Source organism: Buceros rhinoceros, unplaced genomic scaffold, assembly GCF_000710305.1.
Source record: "Buceros rhinoceros silvestris isolate BGI_N320 unplaced genomic scaffold, ASM71030v1 scaffold46392, whole genome shotgun sequence".
Classification (NCBI taxonomy): domain Eukaryota; kingdom Metazoa; phylum Chordata; class Aves; order Bucerotiformes; family Bucerotidae; genus Buceros; species Buceros rhinoceros.
In genome coordinates this window covers 1-20,525 of record NW_010398008.1, presented here as the reverse complement: position 1 = coordinate 20,525, position 20,525 = coordinate 1, and the positions used below count along the sequence as shown (strand labels likewise).

General features: G+C 44.3%; 2 protein-coding genes across 2 annotated transcripts; one reads left to right on the top strand and one right to left on the bottom strand.

Annotated features, from left to right (window-relative positions):
* The first annotated feature begins 2,236 nt into the window (after nucleotides 1-2,236).
* Nucleotides 2,237-8,132, top strand: LOC104488354 (chromosome unknown open reading frame, human C17orf62). The gene is made up of 6 exons (XM_010130919.1): nucleotides 2,237-2,365; nucleotides 3,536-3,577; nucleotides 4,819-4,892; nucleotides 5,914-6,010; nucleotides 7,213-7,357; nucleotides 7,911-8,132. Exons 1-6 carry the CDS (start codon nucleotides 2,281-2,283, stop codon nucleotides 8,038-8,040), a joined length of 573 nt encoding a protein of 190 aa, XP_010129221.1. The 5' UTR covers nucleotides 2,237-2,280; the 3' UTR covers nucleotides 8,041-8,132.
* Nucleotides 8,133-13,604: 5,472 nt separating this feature from the next.
* On the bottom strand, nucleotides 13,605-20,497 carry HEXDC (hexosaminidase (glycosyl hydrolase family 20, catalytic domain) containing; the record flags this gene model as incomplete). Its single annotated transcript, XM_010130920.1, has 9 exons — nucleotides 13,605-13,800; nucleotides 14,608-14,697; nucleotides 15,183-15,284; nucleotides 15,362-15,440; nucleotides 16,194-16,276; nucleotides 16,943-17,138; nucleotides 17,911-17,982; nucleotides 19,244-19,427; nucleotides 20,327-20,497. Coding segments are annotated over 9 exons (1,161 nt in total), but the record flags the coding sequence as incomplete, so codon positions are not given.
* Nucleotides 20,498-20,525: the final 28 nt, after the last annotated feature.

Below are 20,525 nucleotides of genomic sequence, written 5' to 3'. Positions count from 1 at the left end.
TGCTGCGGTCCCAGCGCCAGGGCCGGTGGTGCCCACGCGTGGGGGAAGGAGAGCCGGGGTTTGCGCTGGCTTCAGAGCAGCCCTGGGGCCCTTCCCGACCTGGCTGCGGGCTCGGGAGGTGAAGCACCTTCAGCCCAGCGCACGGCCCCGGGTGGGAGACGGGAGACGTCTGCGGGTGCTTGTTCACAGCGCTTGGAGCTCGCCCTCCGTCAAGAGCTTGGAGGAAGTAGATGAATGTGTATTTTACTGCTAAAGATTAGCTTCATGTCAAACACAACAAATTCAAGCAAAATTGGCAGCCTAAAAAATGCTCGCTCTGTAATCATAAGGTTGTCTTAGTAAAATCCTGTATTCACTGAAGTGCACTGTTATGATTTATTTTAGTGAGTGTGACTTTAAGGTGCGGCTTTGGTGCGGTTCAGTCCCTGAGGCACCTGTCCTGCAGGCAGCTGCCTCTGAGAGGCGATGCCAGTGATGCTGGGCATCCAGCATTAAGGTGATGCTGGGATTTGGGTGGTTGCACTTCACTGACTGAATGTGTGTGTGGGGGATGCCAAAGCTGGCATTAATGGATTTAACTGGTGTGTCTGGATAGGTGTTAGGCAGGGTGTGGTGGTGGGAAATATGGCTGGATTTCTGCAGTCATCTTTACGCATTTGATAACTTTCTAGGTTGCAGGCAGAAGGCGGCTTTGTATGTGCAGAAATATCTTCTGCTATATTGAGAGCAACTCACAGGAGTCATTTGAAAATTAAAATTTGATGCTCGACATCCGGAGGAGATGGAGTGCGGCTTCTGCATCAATGGTTTTGTCTCTTTTGGTTTCAGATTCTCTCAGATGTGTTGCTACGAGATTAAAATCAAAGTCATGTGCTTTTTGTTTAACTGAAAAGACTTGGCTGAATCTGCTTTATTAAATGGAAAAAAAAATCCCCTGGAGCTCTGTATCTAAACTAGCCAGTCTGTGCAGAATTGCAGGAGTGTCACATAGCTTCCTAAGCAGCAAGATAACTAAAGGACTAAAAATCACACGCTTTTCTTCTGTAAGAACCTGGGTGTGTTTGGGCATGCTCTCAAAGTGTTTTTCATGGTTATTCAAAAACCTTTTGAAAGTTGGCATTTTTCTGGAAACCTGTTCTCATGGGCAGCCAACAACAGTTTAATGGTGTGAAGATTGTGAGGAAAAAAAGCAAAATAGAAGAAACCCGCGATTAACTTAGAACCTGCTAATGTTACGGCATGATGCTTTTGTTTCCTGTTTACTGCTGCTGGAATGTGGCCTTCATAATAGTAACAAGCGTCTCTACCAGTTTGTGTGAGAGAAGCAGTTGGCAGCCTGTCCTTTCTCTAGTGACAGTCCTGAACTGATCAGCTGGGTCCTCGTTGCCTCTTGTGTCTCATGTGAATTAGTATTTATGCTCTATGTGTTTGGCTAAGATTGGTTCTTGCACTGAAACTCACAGTCACGCCAGAATTCAAACAATTTTATGCTGTAAATAGTGAAAACTTGCTGAAGATGCTGCGTGGGAATGCCCAGCTCTTCCTGTTTTTAATTAGTACTTGTCTTTTTAATGTCATCTGTTACTTGCTGTCTGGGCTGAAGGCATGGTCTTGTTGGGGAGAGGCATGGGTCTCGTTGTTGGAGACTCCTGGGTTTGTTCCTGAGTTGGCTTGGAAGCTGGGAATCCATATATGGCATCAGGTGACAGTGGCACTGCTGGGCGGAGGCCATAACCCTTGCGGTCTGTCCTCAGGGATGAAATAGCTGATGTCTGTATTGCAGGAGGTTTCATTGTCCCACTTGAGCTGTCAGGATAGTCCTTCACAACAGCCTTTGCAGTTAGCAGGAAAAATGAAAAAAAAGCTGCCAAAGAACTTTTATGGCTCCTGCTGTTTTATTTGTTAGAATTAGCAACAGCATTGTTCCAGGTTCTTGTTTTTCATGTTCTCCTGTGGAATTTGGTTGTGATAGAAAGGAAGTGGCTTTTACCCCCAAGATGAGAAGCTTCTTGAAGAGTTTGGGCTCCTGTTGTTGTCCAAGCCTCCATGTGACAGTTGTTCTCTGCATGTTTTTTAATTGTGTATACTGCTGCTCTTGGTAGCAAAAGACTATGTCCTTACCCCGGACATCTTTTGTAGTCTAGGTTAAGACTTGGTAAGTCCTGAAAAATGCTAGAAAGAGAAAGTGTTGCTGTCAACAATGACTTAAAATTACCTTACTTTTTTTTGTCCAGAGAGGTTTCATGAGTCAGACTGGGCTGTTGGGAGTTCGTTCTGAAGATGTACATGTTGGTTGAAAACCGCACGAGTTCCTATCTTCATCTGAAGAGGTCACCTGGCATCCGGTCCTGGTCTCTCTTTGTTGGTAAGACCATAATATTCCTCAGTTTATTTTGGAGCTTGCTTTAAGGGAAAAAGGGAGTCACAGAATAAAGTCTTGAAGGAGCCTCTAACGAGATGCCTGTCTCAGGCATTTTTCTGTCAAGAAGAGCTATCATCATGATTTGAAATTCTTTAGCATAGTCACTGAATGAGTCTGAAGGCTCATCCTCAGCATGGCAGTACCACTGTGAGACTGATAGTTTTTAAGTGTGTCATCTGCAAAACTTCAGAAGCTCATGGATGGAATTTTGAGGGAGTCCAGAAAGATCTAGAAAAGGAAGTTTCTGGAAAAGTTCTAAAACCATATAGTAATGTTAATGTGAAGCTTCTGAAGGGGTGCATACTTGCATTGAAAAATGTCTGGGTTTTCAGAAACGGAAAAACCTGCAGTGGAGCGATGCTGAGGTTAGATCTTGCACGTGGTTGACTGCCTCAGCAGCACCTTCTGTATGAAATAGGAAGTCATACAAGATGTTCTGAAAGGCATCTGGTTTTAAACACTATGCAGAAAATAAGGGACTGGTACTTCTTAGGCCCACACTGAGAGCTGGTGGGGAAAATGCAGCGTGTCCTGCTTTCCACCTGAGTAAAATTCCACTGCAGGAACACTACAGTATTTTCATTGCCTCCAGGGGTGTCGTCTTCTCAAACTTACTGAGACAAGGTCTTTGCAGCTGCAGCAGCAGCCCACTGGGGCATGAGGCACTCTTCTGCTGCTTCCCCTCAGTGGGAGAAAGGAGCTGGCAGCTTCTGACACAACCTGACTGCAGAAGTCGTCTTTTGGCTCTACAGAGCACTTCAAGGGGAAGAACAACCGTTGTAGAGTTTGCGGTAGCATGTTCAAAGTTGTGCTGCACTGAGAGGAAGTGTGGTGTCGTGGTTAGGTTGAGTGCTGCTGCAGTTCTGTTCCCAGTTCTGCCATGACCTTTTCAGTTCTGACCTCAGCCCCTGGGCTTCTGGTGTCTTTGCAGAATGGGGTTATTTTATACTGAGTTCAAGGGAAAAGTAACTGATGATCGTCATCAATGTTGCAACCGCACTTGTCCCTCTTCAAAAAAGCGATGAACTTGTGAATATTCATGTGTTTTTCATCAGGGAAATTTCGATGGTTTGAGCTGCTTGTTTGTCCTAATTCTCTCCCCTCTCACCCTAGGAATAGCCTCCATAGGTTTGGCTGCTGCTTATTATAGTGCAGGTAATGGCCTCTCTTTGTTTAAGAATTGTTTGTTTCCTGTTCTGTTTTTCATGCTGATGACTCCCCTCTGCAGCTTCTCTCTGGCCTTAAAATGGCAAATCACGCTCTGTGGCCTGAATATGAACATCCTGTAATTGTCGCCAGTGTATGACTTCCTGTGCTTGAATGCTCTGTTTCTTACTCAGTCTCCCTTTCCATTTGTGAGAGTATTTTTAATAATGATATTTAGTACTCTGTGGCATTTTGTACTTCCAGTGTTTTATAAATGTGATTAGCTGGTTCTCACGGCTCTCCTGGGAAGACATATAATGATTGTTTGCCACCATAATGAAATTATTACCTTCCCTTTGAGGGAAGTGCTCTGTTTCTCTGGAAACTGTTAAATCATCACTAGCAGAGATTACTCATAAAAACACCTCGAGAGAACAGCCAGCTACTGCTGCTTCCTGCACACCCGGCGGTGGAATGGTCTGCACCCAGTGCTAGGTATCCTTCCATCTGTGGAGCTATCCTGGAGACTGTCCTGCTGTTCTCTTGCTTCATCCTGTTAACATCAAATTTTAAGACTTAATAGTGTGTAGGATTATGCTACCAAGATATAATCGATGGATTTTTAAAGAACAAAGTCCAGTGAAAGCCACTTGAGACACCAGCTGTATCAGCCTTATTTTCTAAAGACCTTGCAACAAGATTTTCTGAAACAATACTGAGCAGTTCTACTCTGCCTTAGGTAGAAGCCTGAGTAAGCAAATTGCTTAGGATGTTGTATGCAAATATTTCCAGACCTAAAATGCAAATGTTTGTTTGTCAAGAGGGCTGACTGCTTCCTTTTATGAAGAAACATGTTTGTTTCTGTGAATTTCCACTGTCCCTTACCCTTGTCCTTTGCAGCACAAATATTTGGTGGTGGAGAGTTGTGTGGATGCTGTTTAAGATGCCTTTGCCTTTAGAGAAGAGAAGGATGTGTTGTGATGTTAGTCTTACTGGTAATAGGTGTGCTCATAATTCTGCATGGTTTGGAGCCCAGCGTAGGTGGAGTCTTTGGAAAATAGGTGAAGAGCTCCTGTATTTTTGTCCTGGGAGAGCTGTAAAATAGCTTGAATTACAACTGAAGGCAAAAGTGTTATGTCAACCTTTTTCCTTTTGTTGCCTTTAAAGGGAGTAGTTTGCTTTTGAACTAATTGTCTGAATACCAAAGAAGGAAAAACACCCTGAATTTGTGCATTTTTTACATTGTTCAGACAGCTTGGCATGGAAACTCTTCTATATGGCTGGGTGTTTCTTTGTGGCAGCACAGAATCTGGAGCAGTGGGAGGTAAGATGCTGAATGCAGGAAATGAGGTTGTGCAAGTTCAGAAACAGCAGGTGCTGGTTCCTGCGGCCCCACGCAATTGCTCAGTCCAAACAGACCAGTTATGCTTTTAGTTTCGAGGAAACCCTTTGGGGTTTTAAGGAAACCCTTTTAGGGCTGGGATTAGGGCGGTAATTCTTGCACTGCACAGGCATGAAAACATGAAGCTAAACATTAGAGTGTTTTTTAAGGAGAGACTTGCTCCAAACTGTTCTGTGGCCTTTTCTTCCTCTTACATAAAAGAGAAGGAATAGCTTGTTTGGCTGCCATGGCATGATTTTGTACTTAGGTTCCAGCTAATGACAGACCATTAAAAAGGGCAGCTGTACCCTTCCAGGCTGCTTGGCCATTTTCCAGTGGCAAAGAGTGGTGTTTGTGAAGCTGGTTTATCATCTTGTGGATGTTAACTTGTTGGGAGTTGGACCGAGAGCAATAATCCATATGAGAGGCTTGTCACCTTACTCACCTGAGTTCCTATGAGATAACCCACGTGTATAAGACATCCTCTTTTCACGGACTGTCAAGGATATTTTAAATCTGGTGGGAGCCTGGCCCATGTAGCACAACACTCAAATTTGGGTGGAGTTAGTGACTGTTAGTGAAAAATGTAACTAGAACTTATGCTCACTGTGTGCTTATAGCATAGGTCAGATGCATAGACCAAAAGCCTACAGGAGCTCCAAGTTAGCGTGCAAATTGAATTCCAGGCAAAGTTTTTATTACGTAAGGAATGTGACAAGATGGGTAATAAACCCAGCTTTAACTTCCTTCTTGAAGTAACACAGGAGATATGGTAAAGTCTCTGCTAAAGCCAAGAGCAAGATGGTGATTTTTGAAGTCTGATAATAGAGGAAGGTCTCTAAAATAGCTATGTATTCTTCTGCATTACCAAGATTATTTTCCTGTATACCTTTTTATTTTACTTTGAAGCATAGCTACTGATGGTGTTACTAAAAATCTTGATTTTTATTTTTCGATTTTACAGGAAGCTGTATTTGATAAGAACAAAGGAACAGTCTGCCTAAAAACATTCAATCTTTACAAAAAAATGCTGACCTTCTCAAAAGGAGGCAATGAACAAGGTGAGAAGGCAGAGGCTGTGGTATCGGCTGTGGTGGAGGAATGTAGATGTGCCCATTCAGTGAGCTTCTCTGGAGTTCTCTACGCTAGTCAGTCACATCTGTCTCCAGATCTGTTTTGCTCCCGAGCAGCAGATGTAATAATCTGCCTCTCAGGACCCAAATGCTTTTTCAGGTTAGGGTGATAAATGCATCTTGTTGTTTTAATCCAAGGCTCTCTAGAATAGTCTTAGCCATTCCTTGGGCTGTTGATGTGCAGGTGTATGTTTGCCGGGGCCAGCCTGCTTTGCAGGAGGGACCGGTGGGAAAAACTTTAATTTTGGAGCTGGGAATTGAGATGTCTGTAGTCTAATCTGGTTTTGGTAGCAGGCAAATCTTCAGATATCATAGGGAAGCAGGCATGTTACATCTTGTGGATCTATCAGATGCATTTAAACTAGCGTGTTGAGTAGGCTTAGCTTATAGGTATCTCATTTCTTTTGAGCTTTCTGTCAGTGACAGAAGATGAAGGATAGTATGTGGCTTGGCTGAGTCACTGAGACAGGAGCTCCATTGCAAACTGAAGGAGGAGCCTCTTCAGTGTCAGATCTTTTTATTCTGCTTGCTAGTCAAAACGAAACTAACTCTTAATATGCTTGGGAAGACTGTCAAAATCAGGAACATCCTTAAGCTGACTCAGTTTTTAAACAGTTCATTTTGCAGATGGAAGATAAGAGATATGGAGAGAAGGATGTTTAATGTTTCTGAACTTTACCTTAGGGTATGTTTAGATGTTGGAGCTCAGCACATTTCCTGAGAGGTTACTTGATAATACCTCTTTCAAGTACTGTTAACATGGAGGTGCAGAGATCAGCAGATGCTCTGAGCTGTTAAATATTTCAGCATGTGTCCAATCTCAGTAAACTTAACAAATGTTTACCTACTCTGTGCAGAAAAGTAGCTAAAACTGTCATTAAAATGGGAAGTAATGAACTAGTGGTCCCCAGCTCCTAGGAGGCCGTGTATCTTGTTTGTTAGGGGCCGTACCAGCGAGTCTGTGCTGTGGGCTCTCCTTGTTTCTTCTGCCTGAACAGCTCAGCAATGGTTTGCTGTGGCAGGGCTGCCCTCGTTGTGTGGGATCGGAGCCTGGGTCCAGCCAAGTCACTAGTAGCGATGCTGAGAGCTTACTCTAATACTAATAACTATTCTTCCACATCTGTTTACAGTCGTGGCTCCGCTGCATGAGATCCGTGATGTGAATGTGGAAGAGGAGACTGTGCGGTATTTTGGGAAGGGTTACCTGGTTGTGCTACGATTTCTCACTGGATTTTCACACCCGCTGACTCAGAGTGCAGTGCTGGGCTGCAGAAGGTGCAGTGTGGACTTTTTAAAATTAGAATGTGTAAGGTGGGAAATACCAATCACACGGGTCAGTAATTGCCAAGTATTGAGACTCAGCTCCATTTTTGTACTTGCTGATAAGACCTTGTGTTACTCAGTTTAACTTTTTCAAAGCCTTTAATGCTTTCAGGTGCAGATATTTTGGGTAGCACCATCTCCCATCAGGAGACTCATCATATTTAGGTATCCAGGATCCCATTAGTGCTGCATGTCTGCTGTAGTTACGCTGTGCAGTGGCAGAGGGGATTAATTCTATTTTGCAACCATTCAGTGTATTATCAGTCAACAGAGGATTCATTTTAAACATCAGTAATCAGGAATCTTGCAGCATAGATTTCTTCTGATGTGAAGGCTTATCAAGCCAAGCCATGCTGTTACTGCCACAAGTGGGATGCTGTCAGCCCTACTCCATGCCATATGTTGACGGGCCCTTCAAGCAGTTATTCTCAAGAACTACCGTGCCTGCCCTTGTCTTGTGAATGCCGCAGTTCCACTAACTCTTACATTGTTTCTTCTTTTCCAGTGATGTGGAAGCAGTTGCCAAACTCATTACTAGTTTTCTGGAACTGGACAGAGTAGAGAGCCCCCAAGATCTCTCTCAGAGCAGTGAAACAGAGGCTAGTGACGCAGATGAACCACTGGATAAATACTGATAGTCATCATGAGCTGAAGAAAGCAGAGGCTTTCAGCCCTCTGGAAAATACACTGATTGTTCTTCGAAGGAAGAAGTCCCTCGCAGTCTTGACCCACGTGCATTTACAATGGGAGGACTCTGTCTTAGGGCACCTCGTTTTAGTGCTGAAGAGCTCTGCGATCCACGCTCCCAGTATTGCCGTTGTAGGGTCCAAACCAAATTCTGTTTTATTTGCTCCTTTGCCTTAGTTCCGCACGTGGACAGTGCTGGCTTTTGAATTTGTCAGCTCATCAAAACTTGTCTAGGAATATTAATTGGTTTGAAATCATTTATTGCTTTCCCATTAATGGAGATACAGATGTAAACTTCCACGTATTGCAAACATCTGCTGCAGGTGCAGTATGAAGTGTAGCTGAATTTGTAACTCCTAACACAATGCTTTGAGGTTTTTCTTGAAATGGTCTAAATGACTGAAAATATTGCTGAATTGGTTTTAAGCAGCTTAATGTATACGATTAGGTGATGTGGAATAGCAGCACTTTTATATTCTCTACTACTGACTTGCCATTAGGTACTGGTGGAAATTACGGTTCAAGTGACTGTCTTGGAATTGGAAACATCAGGTTGATGAACTTGTAACATTGCCTTACTTTTCTTGGACTTGCCAGGGAGCCACAATAGCAAACAAAAAATTACCGTGTAGGTCATTCAGCATCTTTGGGACGGTCTAGCTTGACCCTGTTCTGCTTAACTTGTGGGCATAGACTACCCCAAGATGGAACAACCTTTTTCTAGACCTCAACATTTACTACTTTGACTGTGTATTTAGGAAGGAAAATGGATGTCTGTTACTCAAGGTAGGGAAAAGGTCTGATGTCAGACAGCTCGGTAGCCTGGATTTGTTTGGTGTTTCCTCACTTGAAATTATACCAGAGTGCTAAATAATAACTTTTTGGTACAGCTGGGATAGGTCCAATGCTTGACTTGCAGCCATGTTATTCTCCAGGTGTGTAGTGTCCTCTGTTCAGTCTAGTGGTTTCACAAATAGTTAAAATCTGAATTTTCCAATATCTTTTGAAGTAAAAGCTACCTCTTAGTCCACATGTTCTGTCTGAAGGTAAAACTTCATCATGCCTATATCAACTTGTCAGTACAAGAAAAAATTGTGAAGAGCTGAGAGTTCCTTCAGCATGCTGCAACTGCTTGTATTAATGTTCGCTAGGCTTTATTTAGGAATTATATGGTCTTAAGACCTGAATTAGAAAATATTTACAGGGTAACTGCATTATGCTTTCACATTTGGCTGGCAGCAAATGTCTTTTGGCAGTGGTTTCTTCAGGACTTAAGAACCTTCCTTCTTGTTTCAAAGCATTGTACCTCTACTGAAGGGAAAGCTGTGTCCTGTTGTGTGTTCCAGCTATACTTGAAACCAACACACGCATATCTGACCAAAGAGCAGGTTCTACCAAGATTTTTCTTCCAGCCATCTAAACCTTGTGTGGGAGCTGTGAGACAAAGGTGCTCTTGCTGTTGGTGCAAAGGGGGAATCACTGTAACAGGGAGGGATGGTGTGAGGGGGACACGTGGATGCAGCTACTGCAGCACACAAGTGGGTCTGTTTCTGTTAAATAAGGAACTTGTAATGACATCAGGTGTCAAAGCAGACATGCTTGTGGAGTCCTAATCCTGTGGCTTTCAATTGCTGCCTCACATCACAGGAACTGGGAAGCTGCTCTGTACAAATGCAGGGAAATTAGGTTGCAGGCAATTAGCTAAATTTGACCTTTTGTGAAGCACAACTGTAAGCTAAGAATAATCGTCAAACCTGTTGAAACAATTGCAGGGTGTAACACTTGGGAGAGTTCTTTGTTGAAATCCACTGTAATATATAACCCAAGCGAGACTTGGAGGGGAATGAGATTCCCAAATTGGGAATTTGAGAATTTTTTTTCCCTAGTGTGTAAAATGAGAATGTCCAAGTGTTCTAAGGACTTTCAGGAAGAAATGCTGAAAATCCCCAGAGTGTTTAGTGGTATGATGTGAGTAAAAGGGCTCAGCCTGCAGGTAGCTGCTGGGTTGTAGCAGAGGGAGTACGTGGTGTGGATGTGCATCGCACTCATATTCTGAGCTGACAATGTGACCGCGGATGGAATGGAAAAACTACCTGTGTCCAGTCTTGGCTGTGCTGGGTTTCTCTTCTGTTTCCGTGGGAGCTAACATTCCATGGAAGAGACAAACCACGCTGTGGTTTTTCAGTTAAACAGCTTTAGAAAGGTACGTCCATGGCTCTAACCCTGCCCTGTGTTGCATGCGCTGCCTCTGCTGAGCTCTTCTGTGCCTCTAGCTCGCTGCATGTTCTGGATGTTGGTAATGTATGTGGACTATGCAGTATCATTGTACAGAGACTGAATCAACGTCAGGAAAATTCAGAACCCCTAGAAAGGGGCATGGCCTGTAGTAAGATACAGCATAGCTTGGGATACGTTCCGTGGAGTAAGTTGCATTTTGGGTTGATGACCAATGATGAGCTCTCGTGTCCCCCTCACACCTCAGAGTCCTGCTGGCAGTAGGTAGGAGGGGTTTGACTTCTGGCGCACGCTGTATGTCCAGGAGGAATATTTTACTGCCTCAGCCTGTCCCTCAGAGCAGCTGGTGTAATCCTCTCTGGTGCAATTTCCGTTTTGCACCGGGCAGCTCTGCTGCCATACAGACCAAAATGGGAACCTGAAGTCCAGAGGCTGAGCTAGTGGGAAGGGAGATGGAGAAAACTCCAAGTGCTGTGGGTTCTGCCTGTCGGCCATACGTCAGACACTGCTGGCTGGTACGTCTTCTCTTGGCAACTGGATGCTGTACCTGAAGGTGTATCACAGGCTGATGGCTGTTTACCTTGACGTAGGTTTTGAGCTTCCTGTCTTTAAAAAACTGTCTTTTGTACTGGGAAGATGTGTCCAGATTCTTCGCAGGAGCTGTGTGCATGGAAAATTTCCTTGCAAATTGCTGCTGACATGGGTTTGGTTGTGGCAGTGTCTGTGGGCTCCTGGGGGTGTGATGGACCTTTAAGGAACTGGTTAGGACAGCAGGTGCTAACTGGGGACAGGTTCTGCTCTGCCCTCCTTCCACTAGAGACCTCTCTGATGCTCTTCTCCTGTCATGTGTCACTGTGCTGATGGCTTTTCGGGTGGTTTTCCTCCCTTCTCTTGGGCCTAGCATGCTGAAGGGCCCAGTAAATGCAGCCTTGTGTGTGCCTGATGTCAGGTGGCTTGTACTAAAAGTGCTGGTGTGAGACTAGTTTTGGTTAGAAATTAGATACTGCATATTACAGGTGTATTGAGGGTTTTGCGTCTCAGGCTGTTTAGTAGCTTGAGACTAGACAGCTGTAGTTTGACTTAATGATTTGAAAACCTGCATGAGATCTTACGTTAGATCTAATGCCTTGCCCCCTGCAGCCAGTGCTGTGTTTAGTGTGACTCTGTGAAGAGTGCTTAAGCTCGAGCAGCACCTCTGGTGGTACTTGCACGTTGTGTGTGTGTGCTTGGATGGCTGACGGCCTTGGCTGTCACACGGAACAACAGCAACACTGCACGTTGTACAGAGGGAGAAAGCTGCAGGACCCAACCTGGGAGCTAATATCCTGATACCTCACAACATGAGGCATTCCAGTAACTACATCAGTTGTGCAAGTCTCAAAGAAAATCACAGTATTTACACTGTATAGCTGAGCTCTGAGTCTTTGCTGTATTTATGGAGTTACACAGATACAAAACTGAAGCTGGCTTACATAGTAAATAACGAGTGCTAGTTCTGACACTGTAGTAGATTGAGAGGCAAAAATAGTTCTGGAAAATGTTTAGAAATTGCTTTTCTACTTTAAAATTGCAAGTAGAATTTCAGCAAGGCCTTGTAGAATGTCTTTTTTAGAAGAATGTTCATTGATTAAAATCAACTTTGTTTTGTGTCAACTGTAGTCTTTTATATTGTTTTTAATTAAAATATATTAAAATATTAATGGCTGTCTGCTTTTCCACTTGGCATAAACCTACTGAAGATGCTAATGGGGGAGGACCCCATAGAGGAAGCTCCTTCCTGACCCTGCTTTCACTGTTGTGCAGCAGTCCAGCTTCCAGATTCATGTAAACGGATACGTCCAACCCTCACTGTGAATATATTTGAATTTTCCTCCCCTTAAACCAACGTGCAGAAAAAAGGCAAGTTTCCACAAACATTTTGAGTATCAAAGGATTTATTGAAGTAAAACAAATTAAGATCTGTAGTTCAAGGTATGTGACTTTCATAATTAAGGTATACAGAGCAATTGGCTCTTTTTAGAGAAAAATGTGGCCCTAACTCCTGCAGCTCTCATTGGGTAAGTTAAAGATTTGTGTTATGCTGTACTGCTTGTACTTTATCTTTTACTCTTCAGACTGTTCCAAGAAAATTTCAATCCCAGACTTGGAAGAAGCAGTAAGGGAAGCAAACAAAACACTTTGAAAATTCATGGTAGTTTACCTAACTACCAGACTTTGGAATTATTCTCCCTTGTGATCACTTTAATGCTTCAGGGAAGTCCACAACTCTGCTATATTGCTATACATTGTTAACAGTTCAACAGAGCAGAATAAACCAGTATTTTTCCCTCACATTCAGTAGTCCTGAGTCACACTGCAGTTCTGGATGAACCCACAGCCTCAGTCAGGCTTTACATAGCGAAGTAGGTGCCTTAGTGACTGGGATGTTTTTCTGTGGGGACAAAACTCTGCTTAGCTTAGCGGAGGCTTTGGTAAAAAGCCAAGAAGCCCATGTGTTAAGGCAGTTTTCCCTCAAAGTCCAAGTGTCACCTCTGCTATTGGCTACAGGCTCCTTTTCGGGAGCTCCCTCTTGCTCTGGGCTAGTTCATGTGCCCTTCCATGCACCTGCTGTGAGCATCTAGACAGGGGTTCCTTGCTCAGACTTCTGCAAAAAGCTGGATGTTAATCTCCTGATCTCAAACTAATCAGTGCTGGATTTAAGACTGATGGTTTTACATATTTGAGAGACTGAAAAAGTCCCCAACAAAATTGGGAACAAATCAGCTGCTCTCTGCTGTGGAAGGGCTGTCACGATGGAATGGTAGGACACATCTCAACACAGCTGGAGGCACAGTAGAGAACATCTGGACCTAAATCATGTTTAAAGTATCCTAGAGCCTTCTTTTTATGGAAATTGCGAAGGGAGGACATGTTGGGTACTGACTAGAGTAGAACTTGTAGAACTTTTCTAGTCATTATTTATGAAAGTCTGTTACTACAAATACTGAACTGGGAAGAAACTGGGTTTTTCTCCTGCCTTGTAATATAGCTGAGTTCTGACCACTCCTGCACTCAGTTACGCAAGGGGAGCAAATGTGACTTACAGGGCAGGTGACACAAGGCTCAGCAATGTCTTAAGACAGGAAAATCAAAATGAGAGTTGAAGCCTATTGCACTAATAAATTCCTTTATGCCTTCAGGTCACTTGTGTTTAATCTCTGTTCTTGCTTCAACTCCCAAGCTGACAGGCTCTAGCTGTGTGACTAGCTGCTGATTTCCACCAGCTGTGTTTCCCACAGAGTAAGACAGACTAACTGAAATGCCCCTGATTTTGTGCTTGTATTGCTTTATCTAAATCATCCACCACTTGCTGCAGCTTCTGTAGGCTGGGGTGGACGTTCTCCTCCATCCACTCCTCTACAGTACATTGTTGGAAAACTTGCTCCATGGCTGCTTGGAGGTCTTGCACCACAGCGTTCCACTTGGAGAGGAGACTGAGCAGAAATCAGAAGGAAAAAACAATCACATTTGCAGGTGAGCTCTGCCTCAAGGGAGGGATAACTTATGGGGCCTCTTAAAAGCAGCACAGCCCTTAAAATGACTTTACAGGAAGAGAAGCATCTCTTACAGGAGCTCAAAGGAATTGATTTTTGTGCAGATGGCAAAAGGCTGATGCTGTTTGTGTTTAAGAACCATTAATCTCGGCACTTTTCTTATGCAGTGACTTCGGAAGGGCTGTAATGTGAGCTCTGTAAAACACTACACCCATTCTAAGTGTAACTGAAACCCACTGTGAGACTCGTTGGGAATTTAATGCTGGTTTTTATAAGGAAGAGCAGATGCAGTTGGATATTCAACTTATCACAGCAAAAATGTATAAATTAGCCCTTCAGCGTGAATGGGCATAATGTCCAGGACAGGTTCTGAAAAGCCCTTACGGTGAGAGGGAGCACGGGAAAGGGGTCTAGTTTGATTGCGAACCCTGCCTGGAACCTGGCCCACCCTGGCTCCACCGAACAACTGCTGTGAGGTGCAGCAGGTCGGTGTGGGGGTAACTCCACACACAAGGGAGTGGCTTAAAGGGACCAGTTTTGTACTTGGATTCAAAGAATTTGTTCAACAGAAGGAGGACAGATAACTGTGTTCTTTTTAGAACCAGACATTGTGAATCCTCCATCTTTGATTTCCAGTTGCTTCTGAAATAATTATAGAAAGAGGCAAGGACTCAAAACTGTATGTCCTTGAACACCCAAAATATGGCAGCTCGTATTTCCCTCCTAATGCAACGTAAATCGTGTTACCTTACTGCATCTGGCTGGAAGTGATGGATGATGATAGGATGAATAATCTTCCTTTTCCTGTGGTAGGGGCTGAACCAGCCTGTGACATACCTGAAAACGGATGGTGGTGTGAGCAGTTTTTAACCAGTGGTGACGTGTGTGTGTGTGGGCTGGGAGGGAGGTGACAGGGCTTCAGCTGAACTTCCACACAGAGAGTGCTTAAAGAGTAAGTAAATTTAAGTCTCTATATCTTTGGCACTAGCTTGTGAAAGACTGTGCCTGGCACATGAGAATAACTGTTGCAATTTAAGTTTCATTTCAAGCTCCTTTTTTTGTAACCACACCATTAAAAAATACAATTTTAACTGTAACAGATTTAATTCAGGAACAAACTAGATTCCTGAGATAAGACAATTCCTGAGATCTAAGAATTCTGCTGAAATACTTAAAATCCGCCCCTAAATATGTTCTGCTGAGGTGTCGATATTGAGGGATGTGATGCCTGAAAAGCAGAACTTTGGAGTAATGCTCATTTTGACATGACAGAGCTCCAACGCTCCTGCAGACAGGCAGAGAATCAACATAAACCTTGTTACCTGTTCTGTTCAAGAAGATCATTCACTGATGACTTGAGGTAGAAGCTAACTTGCGTCACAAGAGTAAGGATATTGCTCCCAGGAAAGGTCCCCAGACTTGTGCTGTCCAAAGAGGATACGTTAGTTTCCGAACTGGCCACGCAATGAGACGCATCTGAATCCAGCAGCTGGAATTTTACCTCATGAAAGTATCGATTTCCAGGTTGGACATTCCCAGGAGCTTTTCCACATTTTCTTTAATCTTTTCAGAATAGCCACCTGGCAGAAGAAGGAAGTAAAAGGAGCCTCAATAACCAAAATGTTCATAAAAGAGGATTTTTCTGGAGTTCTCTGCCTCAGTAGTTCTCCTCAGATGAAGATTTTAAAAGGTAAAATGGAAATAGTACAAGGAAAAAAGCTTGGGTGTGGGAGGAGTGCGTTGTCCTACACAATTGTCTGGTGCAAGTACTTCCTAGCTCTGAGCTCGCCATTCAGGGCGCCGAGCACTTTTAGTGCCTTAGTTACAAACAAGCAGGTGTTGGGGGTTTTGTTTTGAAAATAAGGAATGCGGAAAGACAAATTCTGTTGGCAATGGCCTGTAACAAATCAAACTATAGGAAGTATTTTAGCAGCGTACTTCCTAGATTGATTTTAAGAGGATTGGTTAGTTAGAACAACTTTTACATAAACAAGATCTAAATCTGATGAGTCTCATTTAAATACCAATAGTGTTTCAAAAGCAATTCAGCCTGATTTTTTTTTTTAGTGTAAGTGTGGAGTTTGTGACCATTCGCAGGTTAGAATATGAGGAATGATTAGTATGTATGGCTACATTTAAACACCAGAGGGGCCGAGATGCTCCTCTGCTCCCGTATCGCAAACAGGCGGTCTGCATAACTCGTTGTTCCCAATTCAGCCCACGCTCAGACAGACAAACCACCGCGACGTAACAAGCCTGTGCCAACCTCAGGGCAAGGTCCCTTCACTTGCGTGCTAGGTATTAGCTGAGAGAGAATAAAGTTGTCATTGTACCATTCTTTAGTGCCTGCAGACACACAGCCAGTGACGGAATTGCCACAGGGAAAAGCTCACACAAGACAGAGAAGTGATCATACCTAAATAAGAAAACATTCATTAATTAGACATTTTACTGCTACAGCATTACTAAACAAGTGGGAAGTTTTAATATTTCCATCATGAAAATTTAAAGAGCTTCAGAAACTTCAGTTTCTGTCTTGGAGAAGGGATTTTCTATCTCTGAAACAAAGTATTCCTGTTTTACTAATAAAACCAGGTTCAAACCAAATTACCTTCTCAAGCCAAATTCGGGGCAGAAACTGGAATTCAGCTGCCTGGTACTCCCTCAGACCTCCTGACTCGTGTGAAAACAAACACACGCCTTTAATTCCTTCATTCCTTTAACAAGTTCTTTCCTACACAATGTGACTGTTGGAGGTCACGTTAGACAGATACACACTACAGGTTAACTGTGCTGTCTATAAGCAGATTAAGGTGGCACAAAGCACGTTCCAGCCCTCAAATCCAATCTGGTGCTGGGTGGTGCCTGCCAGAACAGTTGTTCCTGCCGGTTAACGCTGTGGCAGTTGCCTGCAGCTCCGAGATCCACCCTTTGTAGTCAGTGGGTGAGACCCAGCAGTAACCAACAGGAAGGGCTGGCAGATCCCTTCTCAATCCCCAGCCTCCTTGTACCTCCTGGGGAGCTTCTGGGTGGAATTTTAATTCTGTGTGATCCTTGGAACTGTCTAAAAGATGTTCCTTACCTTTGCCAGCCAGTCAGCGCGATACCTTCAAGGACATCAGCGGGGCTTCTGCTGGCCACCTGCAGCCACTGAAGGTGGTTTTTCAAGTGGTGTCCAATGAGTGTTAGAGACTGATTCGCTCCGGTAGCTCCTTTAAAAGCACTAGCGAACCACACCTTTGAGAAGCCACACCTGCGGTATTTCTCTATGAGATGCACTGCAGTAAGACACAAGAGAACACTTACAGGAGAAGTTTTTCTCCCTTTTCAGACTTGACTGTAATGTTCCAATTAAGAGGAACCCAGGTCCGGTTACAACAGGCTCCTGAGCTTTGTCCCTCAAGTCTGGGGCACTGGCAAGGAGAGGAGATTTAACACCCTCCCCGAGCAACCTGTTTTGGTGACTGCCCTCCTGTTTTCATGCACCCAGTTAGGACAGTCCATTCCCCTGAACTGCTAAATCGCTTCAGTGCTAAGAACTGTGGGTGTGTAACAAGCATGCCCAACGTGTGACAACCGATTCTTCTTTCCACAAAGAAATACTTGTGTGTACGTTAGGTGCCTGACTGGAGCCTTCAGGAGCTTTTCCCTTGAATTCCACAGATGCAAGAAGCCTTGAAGCTTCTTTTGCAGAACTGTTTGATAAGGAGCTCTCTGCTCCCCCTGGTTTTAATGCGAAGTGAGTTAGTGTAACAGCACCTGTGAAAACCTCTCAATGATCAGTGATTCCACAGCCCTGCTGAAAAAAAGCAGAGTCAAGGCGAGTCCTTTATAGGGCAAACAAATAGAAAAAAAAAACGGAAGAATAGCAACTATGATGTGAGCTCAAACAAGGGCTGTGTTCATGCAACTAAAGCAATAAAAAGCAACTTAAAAATAGAACTTTAGTGTCCAGCTATGAAATGTTTTAATCATGCTACACAGGTTTGGCTATTTTCCTTAACCGGCACCCGAGCGCTTTGCTTCTCAGCTCAGCAGAGAAGTACCAACCTTTGCCCTCCACGTCGAGGTCTGCGGCATAGTCCCAGATCATGGGCTGCACGAGCTGCGGGACGCCAGACTCTGAAAGGAAGACAGTTCTTCTAAGTAATGGAAAACAGCCAGTTAAAAGGGAGAGCTAAGCAGGTGTTCTTGAAGCAGTAGCACATGACTAGAACTAACTACAGCTTGTCACTGAATTCTTCGTTTACAGCTGAAGTGCTCCATGGCGTCTGCAGCCTGGCCAGGGCTTTGAACGTGTGGGTTCACATGCCAGGGGCCACTAAGTCCTTGGACATCTTGAAACCACGAACGTGGGGCAGCAGGGATGCTTCCTCAGAGCCCATTCATCCCAAGCCCATCCTGTCCCTAGTCCCCTGAATCCTCGGGAATACCTGCTGGGCTGAACTGGTGGAGCTGCACACCGTACCACGAGACTTCAGCTGAATTCAAGGGAGAGACTGACCGTGTAAGTTAGCGATTGTCTGAGCTGTTTGGACAGAACTCGGCTTTTCAAGATGCCTCTGAAGTACAAATAAAGGTACAGATTTAGTTTCAAATCCCTTTATAATCAACTCCCTGTAGCTGACTGTAGTTTTAAGCAGAAGAAACCAACCCCTAGAGAAACTGCAGTAAACTGTACAGAAATCCAGTATTTTACCAGCATCCTGTTTAAATTTGTTTTGTCTGTTACTGCCTGTGGCAGCAGAGTGCACTTAGCTAGATGCTGTGCTGCTCTTGTAAGGTGGCTCTGTGAAACGCTGGAACTCTGGGACAGGACTACTCACATTTTAGCACATTTTAGCGGTTTCATATTTTTCAACAAACGACTCGCGATGTCAAGGCCTTGGAACTACCCCACAATTCAGTATCAGAGTTGCTCGTGATCACTTCAACAGCCAAAGATGCTCACGGGGTCACTGCTTCTCTGTGCGAGTCTGCCCCGCTGGAAGCAGGCGCTGCGCAGAGCCACAGCTCCCGTTAGAAGGTGGTGAGAGGCACAGAAATGCAGACCGAGCCCACAAATGCCAACAGCGGGTTTTGTAAATGTTTAAGGAAAGGAGAATTGATGGAGCCGCTGCAGGGTGGCTGTCTTGTTTGTCGCTGTGTATTAGCAGATGGAAAATTACCTGTATGAGTTGAGACTTGCCCGCAGCTATAAGGAAAGTCTGTGACACAGCCGAGGACTGAATGTCTCCGCTTTCTGGTCTAACGGGTCGTATCTCAGCTATTCTCAGATTTCTCATTTTCATTATTTTCATCTGCCAACGAATCTGTTTTAACTGGTTGTGTAAACTTTTTTTTGCATGCTACAAACCATGACTGGCCCCATCACGGGTCTCACCTGCCAGCGTTTCCTCACTTATCCCCCTGAGCATGTCATCCCACACGATGGGCGTCACCGTGGGGTAGGATGAGGCCAGACAACATGCAACTGCTTTGATGTGGGACAAGCACAGCTTCTCCAGAGTGTTGTCTGGCTGCTGCAGCCACTGCTTTGACTCCTCTCCTTTGCCGAGGTAGTAGACCTGAAACATAAACAATCCAGGCTTCTTTTATAGGAATAGGGCCTTTGACTCACTGTCCTGAAATCACACGATATGCAAAACACACGGCAAAGACGTGACAGATGGAGGGAGCTCATTTCAAAGCACCTCTCAGTGAGCATTTCTATCAGGCTTCAGTGGCCCTGACTAAACACATCACCTAAGGGAGTGCTCCGATAGGAACTGAAGTATCCAAAGAATAACTGAACTGACCTACTCACCAGATCTACTCCGATCAAACCTACCAACCTCTAAGTTATATAAAGTGAGGTTCCTGTCTTGGAGAAGGAGATCATTTGTACGTGGACCTGGCAGTGACTTGGGGACACGTCCAAGAGTGGCCTCATCACGCCGGGTCCTATGCAGAGAGTGGGTCTGGCCCTGTAAAGCTGCATTTAAACTCCTGGTGGTTTTAGAGCCATGTTTTAATCTAAGATGCATTTATTCTACATAAATAGTATTTTGCTTTACAGAAGCTTGCAGGTCCTGATCTAACCTAGCCATTTGTTCCCAAACAACAGGACTCAAAATGTTAAATCGGTGCAGTTAAGGTGATTGCAATGAATTTCAGGGATCTGTGTGCATTAAAGAATCCCTCCAACTGGCATCTCACTTTAAATACTCCTTGGGGTATGCTGAGTTAGCTTTAAGAAACTGCTTTCAATGCTTTTGATATTACACTCAGATCAATGGAAATTACATCCTGTGCTACTGAAATAATTTATTGTCAAAAAGACTTTTCTAGCCTGGCTTGAGTTTGTCTTTTCTGTCCCCAAAATCCTTTCCAAACATGGCCTTGGCACCACTGAAATAGAGAAGCCTTGGCCCTTACCCTCATTCCTCATACAAAAAAAATATTCCCGGCTCAAGAGAAGTCCCACCTCATCACATCCGATGTGAAACCACTTTAAGTCTTCGTGCAGTGCCATGACCTGGTCAATCATCGCTTTGACCAGTGCCCGCGACTCCTCCTTGTGCGGGTTGAGGGCATTGGGAAACGCCTTCACCTCCCGCAGATGAGCGAACTCTTTGTGCTTCAGCACAAACTGCAAGAGAAAGGGGAGCCCGGGGAACAGCCGC

What these genes read in the sequence shown, in the direction of transcription:
- LOC104488354 (XM_010130919.1), top strand. Translation starts at nt 2,281, where the DNA reads ATGTACATGTTGGTTGAAAACCGCACGAGTTCCTATCTTCATCTGAAG. An exon ending in GTCCTGGTCTCTCTTTGTTG is followed by an intron (nt 2,366 to 3,535) that starts GTAAGACCATAA and finishes CTCTCACCCTAG; the next exon opens with GAATAGCCTCCATAGGTTTG. An exon ending in TGCTGCTTATTATAGTGCAG is followed by an intron (nt 3,578 to 4,818) that starts GTAATGGCCTCT and finishes TACATTGTTCAG; the next exon opens with ACAGCTTGGCATGGAAACTC.